This window comes from Neoarius graeffei, chromosome 28 (genome assembly GCF_027579695.1).
Source record: "Neoarius graeffei isolate fNeoGra1 chromosome 28, fNeoGra1.pri, whole genome shotgun sequence".
Lineage (NCBI taxonomy): Eukaryota > Metazoa > Chordata > Actinopteri > Siluriformes > Ariidae > Neoarius > Neoarius graeffei.
The window spans coordinates 27,683,564-27,700,183 of record NC_083596.1 but is presented as its reverse complement, the minus strand read 5'-3'; the positions used below and the strand labels follow the sequence as shown (position 1 = coordinate 27,700,183).

The window sequence follows — 16,620 nt, the reverse complement described above, 5'->3', positions numbered from 1 at the left end:
CTACCACTCCGTGTCAGAGCAGACCTGAGAGCAATGGTGATTAAGGGGTAACTCCACTATCCCCAATATTCAAGTCCTCCCAGATCTGAGACTCACCACCGGTTGCAGTTTAAAGTCATACCCAGGACTAACACTATAATAATAATAATGTCTGCAGTAATCTTCCTGAATGTCTCCATGATAAAATTTATTGAATACTGTACATTATGATTAAAACACACACACACAACATGTCCTGTGTGGTTTTTTTTTTCCTTTTTACCCCCTCAACAATTAGATGAATAACACGTCCAGTTTTGTGTAGCTTCCTCGGTAGAGATACGATTGTACCTATCCGATGTGCGTGGTAATATGGCGGCCAGATCGCTTCACTCTGACTGGCCAGTGAGCTAGCCAGATTTTTTTTTTAATGTAGAGATCAGTGGTCTCGACAGCTTCCTTTATGATGTGGTCTCAAAACCTGGGATTTATGTGTACTCTTTAACATATTTCTTTTCTAATATATTTCTGTGATTTCTGTTTGTATAGAACCCCCTGGCATTGTCATTCGTGTTTTCTCATTGTATTACTTTGCTGTTTTTAAATAAAAACAACAACTTTATGACGTATAGTTAAAAATGTCTCTGGTTTAAAACAATCCACCAGAGGACACTGTTTTCAGCAGTAAGCGGGCTTCTGGGGCATCGCCCCTTTCACATATCCCACAATCCACTGCGCGGTTGGGAACTTCCAGTGGCCAGGCTCAGGCTGCTGATAACAGTACAAAACCCATTAGTGGGCTATATAGCCAGTTTCGATATTAAAATATTATTACAAGTTTCCATGGTATCTCAAATTTTTTCAAGATTAATACGGCTCGAAATGATTGCACATTTAACAATTTACCATCAATATAAATGTATACGGCGGCACGGTGGTGTAGTGGTTAGCACTGTCGCCTCACAGCAAGAAGGTCCGGGTTCGAGCCCCGTGGCCGGCGAGGGCCTTTCTGTGCGGAGTTTGCATGTTCTCCCCGTGTCTGCGTGGGTTTCCTCCGGGTGCTCCGGTTTCCCCCACAGTCCAAAGACATGCAGGTTAGGTTAACTGGTGACTCTAAATTGACCGTAGGTGTGAATGTGAGTGTGAATGGTTGTCTGTGTCTATGTGTCAGCCCTGTGATGACCTGGCGACTTGTCCAGGGTGTACCCCGCCTATCGCCCGTAGTCAGCTGGGATAGGCTCCAGCTTGCCTGCGACCCTGTAGAACAGGATAAAGCGGCTAGAGATAATGAGATGAGATAAATGTATACTTGATAACATAAGGATGACCAATTAAAAGTTTCTGTGCTGACGAAAAATACCTTGGAACCAGTAACTAGACTTATAAAAGCAATCTAATAATCTTAACATTTCAGCTTGCAGCCGATATTTGAACATCGAAACTGATGACAAATTTACATTGACAAATTGTAAATGTGCAATCAATTCCAGCAGTATTAATCTTGAAAAAAATCTGTGAGACCATGTAAACCTGTAATAATATTTGAACATCGAAACTGGTTATATAGCCCATTATTGGTTTTTGTGCCATTATCAGCAGCTTGAGCCTGGCCACCGGAAGTTCCCAACCGCACAGTGGGATATGTGAAAGGGGCGAATGTGCATTACGAACATGTGTCGGTGGGGATGACAGAGAGCGGAGTGTGGCGGGTAATTCGGAAGAAATTTTGATGCAACTGTTGGACGGTGGAAAAGGTGGTTTTGGTATAATCTGGATTGTGACTGAATCAGAATGGCTAGTAGTAGTGGAGGACTTTCTGAGGAGGAAGATATGGACCTTGAATGGACAAGAGTAGTTAAAAATAGGAAAGGAGGAGGAAGGAAGGAAAGGAAAAATAACACAGTCAGTACGTTTACATGCACATCCAAATCGAGCTGCTGTCGGTAATCGAGCAAAGGGTCCCAGCAGGGGTGCCAGAGAAATCCAATCCTACATGCAACTGTGAAATCGAGCTATTTTGTGAGGTGCATTGTGCACCCGAGCCACAGGTGGCGCTACATGCCCCATCGTGTTGGTACACTTCCGGTTGTCGTCATGAAGAAGAGTTCCGTGTTCAAGCTGTTAGGCTTGCTCTAACAGACTGTATGGCTACAAACTGTCCGGCGCAGACCACTGTTTTGTAAGACAACTTATTTTGCACAATTGTATATTTTTTTAAAGTCCATTTTTTGCTTACAAAAAATTTTTTTTTTTGCTTACAATTTAACTTATGTCTTAATAAACACACAAAGTTCAATTGTTTTGTTTTTATTGACATTCTTCAGATGTTGGACATACACACACATATAATACACACACACAAATACAATGACTTGTTTATGTACACAATTCACAGCTATGCAACAGCTGTACAGATGTATTTGGTGATACAGTAAGTGAGCTAAATTTTAACAGTGCAAACAATGCCACAAAAAGAAAAGATTCATGCTGTTGTCATGATTCGTTGTCATGCCAACCGAGGCTGTTGTGTTTCCTGCTTGTGGTCTCGTCACTTGTCACTTCCGGAAGGGGCAGTAAGTAGCTCGACTACTAGCTCGATAGGGTATACATGCACTAAGTAGCTCGGCAGAAATCGCATAATCTAGGTCGTGTAGCTCAATTCCGAGAAATCAAGTTCGGTTCAATTTCAGCCGAATTAAGGTGTATACATGGCATTTGAACTTCGATTTCAGTCGAGCAACGGCAGAAATTCGATTCTCTCTATGTGCATGTAAACGCACTGAGTGACAACACCAGACAAACGAGCACTTGAAGAGGATGAGGAAAGAAATGAAGCATGGAAAAAAATTATGAAGGAAGAGTTTTAAGATTATTCTTTAGTTTAAAGTAGGAGATGAGGTATCGTCTCTAAGTCCAATTGCTTTGACAAATGGACTGAGAAAAGCCATTGGGGATATAGAGGTGGCTAGTGTTAAGAGATGGCAGTTTGCTAGTGAAGTGCAGAAATGCTGAACCAAGAAATAAAGCGTTTAAACTACAAACAGTATGTAAGAAAGAAATAGCAGAAAGAAGAGTGATTGGTGAGAAAAACAGAGTTAGGGGAGTGATATCAGGAATCTCCCTCGGAGAAAATTTGGATGAACTGAAGGAAATGCTTAAAGGAGGAACTATAACAGGAATTAGATGGCTACAAGCAATTAGGAATGGGGAAAGAGTAGATAGTCCATCTGTGTTACTGGAGTTCAAAGATGAAGTTCTTCCAGGAAAGATGATGGTTGGATATATGAGCTTCAGTGTAAGAGCATATGTTCCTCCTCCCCTTAGACACTATAAGTGTCAGAGGTATGGCCATATTGCTAGTGTGTGCAAGGGAAAGTAAAGATGTGGAGGGGAGCACGCATATGGAGAATGTGGGAGGAATAGTGAAGTAAAATGTTGTAACTGTGGAGGAAATCACACAGCAGCATATGGAGGATGCATAGTGAGGAAACAGGCAGTTGAGTTTCAACAAGTAACATCAGAATGGAGAGTAACTTATGCAGAGGCAGTGAAGATTGTGAATATGGGGGGGAAATGAAAGTACAGTATAATCCAAAATAAACAGGCAAGCAAAGACAGAGGGTTCTCAGATAACTACCAAACAGGAATCACAACGGACAGATTGGTTCTGTTCCTAGCCTATGTTATCAATTGTTCAGAACAAGCAAAGACTAAAACTGAAAAAATAAATCAAAATTATAGTGAAGGCAGCAGCAAAGTTCCTGAACACAAAAGGCTTATCTTGGGGAAAAAAATATGTGCAGATCTTAGTCAAGGAGAAGGGACAGCAGAGGGATGTCATCAAATCATACCATAATGCTTATTCTTCATGGAATGCTAGAAGTCTGATAGCAAATGGGCAAAAGTGTAAAGGTTACATCAATTAATTAAAAATAATACCAGATGTTATATGCATACAGGAAACATGGTTCAAACCAGGTCTAGACTTTAATATTAAAAGATGTCATACCATACGCAAAGATAGGGTCAATGGAAATGGTGGAGGATGTGCAACATTTATCAGACAAGGTATGAAATACAGACAGCTAATGACAGTACAAGAGTTAGAAATAGTAATGATAGAAGTATGGACTAGAGAAGGAAGTATGAAAATTATAAACTTCTATAACCCATGTAAACAGTTAGAGAAAGGAAAATTAGAATCAATTTTGGAGCATTGGAGAGGGAAAGTAGTCTGGTGTGGAGATTTCAATGCACACAGCACAATATGGGGGAACCAAGAAGACCCAAATGGAGACATTATAGAAGAAATAATGGATGAAAAGGAATTGGTGTGTTTAAATGATGGTTCACGCACAAGGGTGAATGTGGTGAGAGGTACAGAATCAGCAATCGATATCACACTGGTTTCACAATTGCTGGCTGGAAAGAGTAGATGGAAGGCACTGAAAGGAAGTACTCTAGGAAGTGATCACTACCCAATGTTAGTTAGTATGAGAATAGAATATGATATAAAACAGAATGAAAGAGAAGGAAGATAGAAATTTGAGGAAGCAGATTGGAGTAAGTTCAAAGGATTATGTGAGGAGAAATTCATCTCATCTCATTATCTCTAGCTGCTTTATCCTGTTCTACAGGGTCGCAGGCAAGCTGGAGCCCATCCCAGCTGACTACGGCCGAAACTCCACACAGAAAGGCCCTTGCCAGCCACGGGGCTCGAACCCGGACCTTCTTGCTGTGAGGCGAAAGTGCTAACCACTACACCACCGTGCCACCCGAGGAGAAATTCTCATCTCATCTCATCTCATTATCTGTAGCCGCTTTATCCTGTTCTACAGGGTCGCAGGCAAGCTGGAGCCCATCCCAGCTGACTACGGCCGAAAGGCGGGGTACACCCTGGACAAGTCGCCAGGTCATCACAGGGCTGACACATAGACACAGACAACCATTCACACCTACGGTCAATTTAGAGTCACCAGTTAATCTAACCTGCATGTCTTTGGACTGTGGGGGAAACCGGAGCACCCGGAGGAAACCCACGCGGACACAGGGAGAACATGCAAACTCTGCACAGAAAGGCCCTCGCCGGCCACGGGGCTCGAACCCGGACCTTCTTGCTGTGAGGCGACAGCGCTAACCACTACACCACCGTGCCGCCCCCGAGGAGAAATTGAATATTGTAAATATAAATCAATCACTTAGCGACTTGAATTCTGAAATCGGTGGAATTATAATAGGAGCAGCAGTCTATCCCAAAAAGAAGTGGTAATTTGGCATCAGAGACATTACTTAAAAAATTGGACACAATCCAGAGTCAAGTTCTGAGATTGTGCTGTGGGGCCATTAAGATTACTCCGATACCAGCTCTACAGGTAGAAATGGGTGAAATTCCTTTGGAAAAGTAAAGAACTCAGATAGCGCTAACGTATTGGGCAAATTTAAGGGGTCATAATGAAAGTCATCCGACTCAGAATGTATTAAAACCATGCCAGGAGAAGGAAAAAGAACATACAAAGAGTTTTGGTTGGACGATAGAAAATAAGATCAAGGAGTTTGGAATAGCTGACAAAATGGTAAGTCCCACTGTGCCACTCTGTGTTGTCCCGCCATGGATTCTAGAAGAAACAAGGGTCGATTTAAATCTACTAAAAAAGGAGAAAGGGGAAAATATAAGCAAAAATTAAGTTGGTAAATACATCAAAGAAAGTTATCCAGAATATGTTAAAATATTTACAGACGCATCTAAAACATTGGACAATAGAGTAGGAATAGCGTTTATCATTCCAGAAGTTAATGTCATGTTAAATAAAAGGGTTAGTGATAATTTAGCAGTATATACAGGGGAACTGTTAGCTATTCTTCTTGCTTTAAGCTGGGTAGAGGAAGTAAAACCAGTCAAAGTTTTGATAGGTTCTGATTCCAGTAGTGCACTAAAAAGTATTAAATACATGCAGCCAAATACTATATTTTACATCCATATTTATTTCTCTCTTTTTTTTTTTTGCTCCTTTTGCATATCTGTCTGCCAGCTTATTTCCCTCCATACCAATATGTGCAGGAATCCACATGAATTTAACTTCCACCCCTGCTCTTTTAATTACCTCCGCCAAGGAGGTTATGTTTTCGGTAGCGTTGGTTTGTTTGTTTGTTGGTTGGTTGGTACAAGACATAACTCTAATAACATTCAGAACTAGAAAAGCACTCGGAGAGCGCAGACCTCTGCCAAGAATCCTTTAAAAAAATCCAGGAGCCAGAAGGTGATCCGGATCACCGCCAAAATTTAATGGATTATTACTTGTGCCCAGTCACACCTCTGGAAAAAATTTCAGAGCAATCCGTTCGTAACTTTCTCCGTAATGTTGCTAACAGACAAACCAACCAACCAACAAACAAACCAACGCTACCGAAAACATAACCTCCTTGGCGGAGGTAATTAAAAGAGCAGGGGTGGAAGTTAAATTCACGTGGATTCCTGCACATATTGGTGTGGAGGGAAATGAGCTGGCAGACAGATATGCAAAAGGAGCAAAAAAAAAAAAAAGAGAGAGAGAGAAATAAATATGGATGTAAAATATAGTAAGGTGAAGGTTAAAAGTATAATCAAGACAGAAATAAGAAAGAAATGGCAGGAAGCGTTGGATAGAGGAAATAAGAGTCGATATTACTACAGCATTCAAATGAAAGTAGGAGAAATGAGAGGAAGCAATAGAAATAGAAAGGAGGAAGACATATCAAGGATGAGATTTGGTCACACTGGTCTGAACAGTACATTAAACATAATGGATAAGCATGTTAATGGTAAATGTGAACATTGTGGACTACAGGAACCGGTGGCGCATGTGATGTTGGATTGTCCTAGATATCAACAAGAGAGACAGACACTTAAAGAGACGCTTCAAAGAAATCATATGAAACTAGGTATCAGAGAAATGTTGCAGTTGAGGTCAGATAATGTGGGATATAGGGCTATTTTTAGGTTTTTAAATGATACAGGAGTTATTAGGAGAATTTAGCACAATAGGGTAGTAAACCGTCTGGTTCACCCTCCAGTCCAGAAGGTGGCGGTAATGCACCTAAAAGCTGTTTTTCAACCGCCATAAAATAATATAAAAGAAGAAAAAGACAACGACGAACTCGTGTGAAAAGACTTGATGTTATTCAGTCAAAGGCTCTTAGAGTCTGTTGTGGTGCGTTTGCCTCCACATCAACCTCTGCACTGCTTGTTGAGACAGGAGAGAAGCCTTTAAGGCTAAGACGGATCCAGCTCACACTTCATTACTGGAACAGACTCAGAGAAAGAACCAGCCTCTGCCCTGCCAGTCCCATTTTGACTGACTGCTATGAATTTACCTCTGGTCAGGTGAAGGGTCAGCCCTTTTTGAAGCAATGTATGCCATGGGCCAAGGATTTTAACTTGTTTGATATGGTCCCAGTTAAAAGTACATTCTGGGGACCTATCCCAGCCTGGCTCCTCCCCCCTGTCCAAGTGGACCTTAGGCTACGTTTACATTACGTCGAATCAGCGGATCATCAGATTAACGTTCTTAAAACGATTCACGTTTACACTAAAACCGTTAGCCGTGCACACAGCAACACCAATACACGGATACGCTCGGCTCCGCAGGCATCCTGCGCTCCAAATCACTCCGCCCTGAACAGCGAGTGCCCTCTGGAGGGTGCGCACTCCGGCCCTGCGCAGCTCACACAGCGCGCGAGTGAAGTGCACAAGCCACGATTCGGGACTGAGCCGCTGTGTGTGTGATCCCAGTGCATATCACTTACTACTTGCAAGTGGAAGGATGGCAAGCCTAAAGACAATCAGAACTACACAAAGGGCAGTATTTGCATCAGTATTTGCAGTATTTTCATACTTTTATACTCTTTAATGAAAGGTGATACAAGGCGGAAGTCCGCGCCGTTTTTCAGCAGTCGCGTCACATGACCAACGCCAGCGAATCAGGAAGGTGGATGTCACAGTGACGTTGTCCAATGAGGACGCCAGCTAGAGCTCAGCACAGCGTATTCGCGTATCTCAATGTTTACACAGCACCGGACCAGATACGATCTAGATTGAATACGTGGACGCTGGCGGATTCCCGTTTCCCAGCTTTTCCAGGTGGTTTAATGTAAACGGACAGTGCATCCGCGAAGAAAACGAGACAGATACGGTCTAATGTAAACGTAGCCTAGGCTACACGAGGATAAACACAACGAGGATGTTGAATTCTCTAGTGACTCTGCTTCAGAGTATATTCAGAATAAGTGGGGCTCCGCTCTTCAAATTTATACTGATGGATCTAAAGATCCTGAGTCAGGAAGGGTAAGCTGTGCTTTCTGTATACCCCAGCTCAGTGTCAAATATGGATATAGGCTCAGTGATAATATGGCTGTTTTCACAGCAGAGTCTATGGGCATTCTAAAAGCTCTGCAATGGGTAGTGGAGGCACAGGCTAAAAATGTGGTTCTATGCTCTGACTCCTTTTCACTCCTCCAGTGTCTTAAAACGTATTATTCCAACGCTCGGCCTGATTTGATTTCTGACATTCTCTTACTGATGAACAGCCTACATTTGAGTGGTTGTGATGTGTCCCTCTTGTGGGTTCCAGCCCACATAGGAATTAGTGGGAATGAGGTGGCTGATAAGCTGGCAAGGGAATATTTAAGTATTAACGATATTACGTTGGCAGTTGGTCCAGGAAGGACCGAACTGAGGAGCCAGCTTATGGGAAATATTTTCCAGACATGGCAAGCTGAATGGGACAAAGATTTAAAGGGGAGACACCTGTACTCTATTCAGCCTTCAGTAAACACACTCTGTACACTATCAGGGGGTAGGTCTCAGCAAGTGGTCCTGACTCGTCTCAGACTAGGGCATTGTGCCTTAAACTCTATGTTACATCTAATCCATAAACACAGTGACGGTCTATGTGAAGTATGCAGAGTCCCTGAGACAGTTCCCCATGTTTTATTAGAGTGTGTGCTATACTGTGAATTTAGGCGTATATTGGTCATTGAATTATCTCAGCTTGGTGTTACTACTGTATCCCTTAACTCTCTGCTTCAGCTAAAGGATTCGAAAGTCACTTCAAGTCTAGTTAGATTTCTAAAAGCATCTGGAGTATACACTAGAATCTAAGAGACTGAATGAACTTGCAACGACGTGTAATATCCTGTAGGCGGCGGTAATACACCGGATGGTGTCTAACCCGCCAGTATTTCCTGAAGAAGAAGACGAACTCGTGTTGTCGACAGTGTATCCTGCTGCATGATTGGGGGTTCTCTATATTTGTCTTTTGTTAGCAATAAGCTAGCTCTCATAAATGGTATATATTTTCTCCTCAAAAAGTGCATCGTATAGTCAGTTTTACATATCACACAGCGAATGAGTTTGTCTGCTGATTGAGCTAAAGCAAATACTTTGATCTAAAGTAGATCTCATTTAAGGTAAGAGGCACTACTTTATTTACTTCTGACGTTGTACGCAGCCATGACAACGTCTCTTGAGACCATTCCGCTTTCTTTGTATTTTACCCGGTCGGAGATCGGGAGTTAGCGTTATGTTGCATAAATGTTTTGACCTATGGTGCGTTCCATTTGTACTGGGAAGTTGGAAATGACTATTGAAATGCTCCCTGAAATCGGATTTCCGAAACGGAAAGTCGGCGGAACTTTACCAACCCCACTGAGTTCTAGATAAAATCAATAAAAAATACTTTTATATTGAGCTTAGTGACCAACTTTAGCTTCAAAACCAAGATGGCTGCTCTGTTAATCGGTAGTAGGGAAAGCTTTAGTATTAAACTGTTTATTAGCTCTTATGTGTTTCATTAAAATCAGCCGTACATACAGCACTGTCCAACTTCTGACTCTGGACAAGTTACTTCGCCGTTCGTATGTGCAAAATACCGCGGAATGCATTTTATTAACCGGTAGGCTTCGTTTGCAACCACGTGACAAACTGATTGCGTCATTGACCGCTGCCATGTTGGAGGATTTTTTTTTTTTATTGATGCAAAAAACAGAATACATAAGTAACCGTACACAACATAATAATACAAATATCTAGAAGTGACAAACTGACACGACATAAAAGGAAAAATGAGAAAAAAAATACCCAATATATTATAACAATATACAATGTACAAAGGGGAAAAGAAACAAGTCATATATTAGAGAGAGGATGACAATCAATTTTTTAATACTAAATGTAGAAGGCACAAAAGTCTGTCATTTTTTTTATTATTTCTAATGACATGAAGAGAATTAAAGAGCGAGTCCATTTCTAGCTTGAAGGCACAGAAGGAGGGCTGTACCTTTTGCCATTTGCGTTTGTGGATAAAAAACTTGGACTGTAAAATGAAAAAGTTTACTACGTATTCTAAAGATCTATCATCAGGGTTGTCATAATAAAACAAAAAGTCCTTCATAGTAAGGGAATAAGAGGAGCCAAATAGGTAACTGTTTAAATTATTGATAAAGAGTTTGGTCATTTTACAAGTAAAAAACAGGTGTTCTAATGTCTCATCCTCATCATCACAAAATGAACAAGTTGCACTGACGTCTGTATATTTAGCTGTAATGGTATTCACAGGATATATCTTATGTAAAATTCTGAAATGAATTTCCTTTGTTTTATTTGTTATACAGTATTTATTAGGCAAAAGCCAAGCTTTTCTCCAGATAATGTCGTGAAACAGAGATTCCCAGAAGAATTTCCCCCTTGGAGTAATTCTCTTTTTAACCTGCAGGACCTGACGAATATGTTTATTACTACACTTTGTCCATTATATCAATCCCATTTAACATTAATTTATGTTGAATTATATTATCTTCACCAAAAGCTAAATGATTTTTTATCAATTGGATTAAACCCTTAGGGATAGCTTTAATGATGGAGTTAAATTCTTTAAATAATACTGGGAGATTGTAATGTGACAGAAATTGTTCATAGGTCAATAAAACACCAGATCTATCAAACAAAGAGATGACATTACAGATACCATTATCATACCATCTAGAGAAAAATATGGATTTGTTTTTAATTGTGATATCAGCATTGTTCCAAATAAGTGCTTTATGAGGAGAGAAGTTATGGGTGTAGCATAGTTTCCATGCCAAGAGACATTGCTGGTGAAATTTTGAGAGAGTGATGGGTAGTTTAGGAGGGAGATAATTACATGTTAAGACGAAAGAAAGACCGCCAATTTGACTAAATATATAGCTCGGAATAAAAAAACATAAGGATTTGGAGTTTAGGAGACATCTCCTGACCCAGCCAACTCTAAATGAATTTACAGTATCTGCAAAATCCAAAAATTCTAAGCCTCCCTGGGCTTTGCAATCTGAGAGGATCTCTTTCTTAAGTTTATGAGGTTTATTTTTCCAGATAAAGTCAAGAAAATTCTTATTAACTTCTTTTAGAGTTTTATCACTAATAAATAGTGAGAGGGCAGGATAAACAAAATGTGACAGACCATCTGCCTTAGACAAGAGGATTCTACCAAATATACTCAGGTCTCTCTGTAACCAGGAGTTAAAAATACTTTTTGATTTAACCATTTTGGACGTAAAATTTAGTTGTTGCCGATCAGTCATATTCTTTGTTATATGAATTCCTAGATATTTAACAGTGTGCTTAACTGGTATATTGTTTGACAGTATCATCACATTTACCTAAGGGTAAGATTTCGCATTTTGCAACATTCAATCTAAGACCTGAGGCCTTGGAGAACAGCTCAATCAATGATAAGGCACCAGACAGCTGATTTTTATCCTGTAAAAATAATACAGTGTCATCTGCCAGTTGTGAGAGTTTAATTTCCCTATCAAAAATTTGTATACCTTTTAAATTCAGATCGTTACTTACACTCAATGAGAGCAACTCTGTGACCAAAAGAAATAAGAAGGGGGAGATTGGGCACCCTTGTCTAATTCCACGTTTAATCTCAAACCTATTAGTGGTATTTTGGTTGACTATTATGGAACTATTTATATCTCTATAAAGCAATATTAATATTGGCGAGAAACCAGAGCTAATAGTTTATAGTCAATTGTTAATAATGAGATCGGACGCCAATTGTCAACAATATTAATAAAAGAAGATCCAAAACCGAATAATTTGAGGGTTTTCAAAATAAATGTATGTTCGATCGTATCGAATGCCTTGTAAAAGTCTAAGAAAAGAGCTAAAGCTTGTGAAGGTATTGCATCAGCATAGTCCAGCAGATCCAGCACAAGTCTTACATTATTGGTTATATGTCGGTTTTTCATAAAGCCAGATTGTGTTTCTGATATAATATGATGTAGACCAGTTTTAAGTCTGCTAGCGTAAACCAGAGCTAATAGTTTATAGTCAATTGTTAATAATGAGATCGGACGCCAATTGTCAATAAGTAGCGAATCTTTGCCCGGTTTAGGGATGAGTGAAATTATTCCTTGTTTCATAGTAGTTGTCATCTCCTTTTGTTCTAGACATTCATTATACACACAAAGCAGAGGACCCTGTATGTATTCCCAAAAATGCTGATAAAATTCAGCTGAAAAGCCATCAATACCAGGTGACTTTCCTTTTTTCATAGAATTGAGGACTTTCTTTACTTCAGCCGTATTTAAATTGGCGTCACAAACTGCTTTGTAAGCATTACTGATGACCGGGATGCAGTTTCTAACTGTTTCAATGAACACAGTACAATTGCTACAGTCAAATCTAGATGAATATAGATCTTTATAAAAGGCTTCAACAAATTTAGAAATTGAAAAAGGGTTATTGGATGTAGTACCATTTATGTTAAGAGAGGTTAAAGCTTTTCTTTGTCCATTCCTTTTCTCTAAGGAAAAAAAATAACTTGAGTTTTTTTCACCCTCCTCAAGCCATTTGGCCCTTGATCTGACAAAGGCCCCCTTCGCCAAATCTATATACAAGTTTTCAAGTGTCAATCTGAGTTTTTCCTTTTCTGTTTTTTCTTCCTCTGTAATATTGTCTTTAGACAAATCATTTATCCTGTTAAACAAGTTTGTCTCGAACTGCCATTTAGCATTTTTTATCATTTTAGATCTCTTGATAGCGATATTCCTTGCTTTGTATTTAAAGTACTCCCATTTTTGTTTATACCCCTCACTTACGTCAGAGAATATATCGGATATTAGATCTTTAATACTTTGGTTAAATTCTTCATCTTTTAATAAGTTATTATTCATCTTCCAATAACCTCGTAAATGTGGATTATCTTGTTGCCCTCCTAATCTAATTTTTACTAATTTATGATCAGACAAAGGTTGTGAGATGTCTTTAACAAAATTTAGTGCTGAATGAGAAATCAAAAAGAGATCAATTCTTGATTTAAGAGAGGAATTCCTGTTTGACCAAGTGAATTCTAATGAGTCGGGATTAAAGAATCGCCAAGTGTCTACTAAGGAGAGATTGGAACATAATGATAAAATTAAATTATTTGCTACAGTACTCTGATTCGATTTTGAAGGGAATCTATCCACACTGGGGTCAACACATTCGTTGAAATCACCTCCCAAGATTATATAAGCATCAGCATATTTTCCAAGAAGTAATTTGGTATTATTCAATATTTGACCAAATAAAATTTTGTTTGCTAAATGTGAATTATAGCCATATACATTACATACAATTAAAAGGCCATTATCTTGTTTAATGACAACCATTACCCATCTACCTTCAGGAGATTTCACCGTTTCTAACACCTCCCCTTTAAATTTATGCAAAAGAATAGCAACCCCAGCTGAATTATTGCTCCCATGACTATAATGTATAGTGTTCCCCCATTGTGATCTCCACAACTTGACATCCAGTTCAGATGAGTGAGTTTCTTGGAGCAAAACAATGTCAACCTCACTTCTTTTACAAAATAAAAATAAGGCTTTTCTCTTCACAATATCACGCATCCCTCTCACATTTAAGGACAACATAGACAAAGACTTGAAAATAAAATCCATAAAGACAACAATTAACACTTACCTAGAACTAGAAGAAACTTCGGGAAACTACAAACTTCCCTGCCAAGGAGAGGTGGATAACAATATGGCAAATCACAACCTATCAGGCCTAGTGTGATGACACTAGTTAAAATGAAACACAGTTTAGAATCAAATGTATCAAAAAAAAATTAGCAGAAAAAGAAACAGAAAACAAGATATAAGGCACAGTTATTAAAAAAATGACAATTCTGCCATGTTATATATTTTTTTAAATTTCCTCTATGCAGTTAGTGCAGTACAAAAAAGGTATGAAAATACTTTCCAAAAGTGTCAGATGTGTGTAGAGCAACCTTAATTTCCCAGCTTAGGCCTTATGCTGTTTGTTAATGTTGTCTTTTATTCTTTGAGACATCTGAGAAGTTGTATTTCTTCCCGTCAATGAGGGCAAAGGAGTTCTTGAAAGAAGCTTTTTTGCCTTCCTCGCGAGCCTTCTTCACTAAAGGCCAGAGCTTCTCCCTCGCTGCCCTGTCCTCCGCTGAAAGGGGCTCCGTGATGGATAGTTGTTTCGATTGAAGATACTTGGATTTCCTCACGGCATTCCAGACTGCGTCTCGAACTCGTCGCGCGGCGAATAGGATGATTATGGACCGATTCTTCTTATCTTGTTTGGGTCCGAGACGGTGGGCGATGTCCACTCCTACTTGTAAAAGATCAGAAACATCAGGTGCCACCTGTTGAAGGATGTCGATGACTTTTTTTTTTTTTCTTACATTCTCCACTTCAGATTCGTTCAAACCGTGAAGCTTCAAAAACCATTTCCAGCCATAACGTCGGGATTCATCCAATGCAGTTTTTAGGTTGCGATTTTCCATTTTCAGAGCTCGAATCTCTGTGTCCATACGGTGCAGTTCTTTTTTTATTTTCTCCTACATCTACAACAAGCTGTTTCACCGTAACAGAGAGGCTCTCTATTTCTCTCGAAGTAGCATGCGTCGTTTTCTCAATTGCAGAGATCTTTTGAAATGTTGCATCGTGTTTAACAGAGAGTTCTCGGATAGCAGCTAAAATGTCCATGCTATTCTCAGAGTTTGCGTAGGTCGGCATCTCTCTTTCCTCACGTTTACTTTTCTTGTTGGTGGGTTTCACAGGAGTATTAGGTTCGGTAGTCACAGTAAAATGTGTGTCCAGAGAAGGACTTGAATCAAACCAAGTTTTACCGTCTTCTTCACCCGAATCCACCGACGAATGTATAAGGCTGGAGCTCGCTAATTGCACCACCTCCGTATCTTGTTGCATCTTCTTTTGAGATCTTCTTTTTCCTTTTTTCTTCAAACTTTTGCCCATACGCCTAACTGTATGCTCCAATTATCAATTATATGCTGTTATTAGGCTACTCAAATTGTGATTAAACCATTTGTCAGTCCACTTCACTTGAATTCCGATGAAGAGCTTAACTTCACATGTCTGTACTCGACGACGCCATCTTGGCCTCCCTCGCCATGTTGGAGGATATACATAGGACCCTTTTCACGTGACGTCACGACAAACGCGGCCGCCATTTTGGACGTGTACTACCAGTAGTTTACCACAGCCAGCATTGAGGAACGGCAGCAAAGAAAGTGTTTATTTTCAGCAAGACTTCCATCATGCCACTATATTGTTGTGCACCTGGATGTAGTAACCATCAACAAACAAGGCAAGGGTTATCATTTTATCGGATCCCGGTAGATGCTGACCGACGGAGAAGATGGATAGCGGCATACCAACGCTTGTGTAGTGACCACTTTGTTGGAGGTAAGATGAATAAAATTAGCCAGAAAAGGCATTACATTGCTGTTAACATTCTGTGGCGGCGAGTGTGTAACCAAATAGGCTAAAATAACCCATTGTAACCTCTGTTCTTCTGTAGTAGCTATTAGCTAGCGTTAGGGTATTAGGCAGAAAAAGAAAATTACCAGTCAAAAATAATATTTTATATAATCCTGATGAGCGCCACAGGCGCGAAGTCCCTCTAGGGGGGTCTGGGGGCATGCCCCCCCAGAAAATTTTTGAAATTTAGACTTCATTTCCTGCATTCTAGGACATTTTCAGGGTGAAATGGCGTGTAATTTTTGATCAGAAATATTGCATATTTTTACTTTGTATTTTTTTTCAGTTTCACTCCTGAATGTATCAGATGTATGTATGGTGTTTAATTTGGTAACAAAAGTGAAAAGAAAATAAACAACAATGAATTGTATATAATCTTTTGATCTAGTTACAGTATTGAATGAATTAAAAAAACCCCAACAGTATTCTATTTTACGTGGCACAAATAAAATCGCAGAATGTCTGTCACTGACTATCATCCATAATATTTTGACCAAATTACTCAAAAATTAAAATTAACTTTGAAAGAACGGGAACTGAGTTTCTTTGGTTTTCACAAAGATTACAGACGTCGAGGGGCCTGCTAGAATCGGTCTGCTGCTGCATCAAAGTCAAATCCCTGACGATCTAACTTTTCGTAGCTTTGTCTGATAAGCTGCTCCAGCCTAACTATACTTAATTTTGTTCTCAACTTGGTTTTGATCCTGTTCTTAACAGAAAAGACTCGCTCAGCCTCTGCATTGCCAACAAGCACACATATTGCCATTGACATGAGGTGAAACATGCTTGGATAGAGCCGCTGATTTGGCATGTTTGGACCTCCAA

At 39.7% G+C, this 16,620-nt stretch overlaps 1 protein-coding gene across 7 annotated transcripts in view; it reads left to right on the top strand.

Annotated features, from left to right (window-relative positions):
• The first annotated feature begins 7,920 nt into the window (after positions 1-7,920).
• zmat5 (zinc finger, matrin-type 5) overlaps positions 7,921-16,620 on the top strand; it is a 122,951-nt gene continuing 114,251 nt past the window's right edge. The window contains exon 1 of one of the 7 annotated variants that reach the window (XM_060912664.1): positions 7,921-8,299. In XM_060912664.1, the coding sequence (XP_060768647.1) occupies positions 8,196-8,299 (104 nt within the window). In that variant the 5' untranslated portion in view covers positions 7,921-8,195. Of the gene's footprint in view, positions 8,300-8,928; positions 9,424-16,620 lie in introns of those variants that run through there. The other 6 variants (XM_060912666.1, XM_060912668.1, XM_060912669.1 and 3 more) reach the window with 6 other exon arrangements.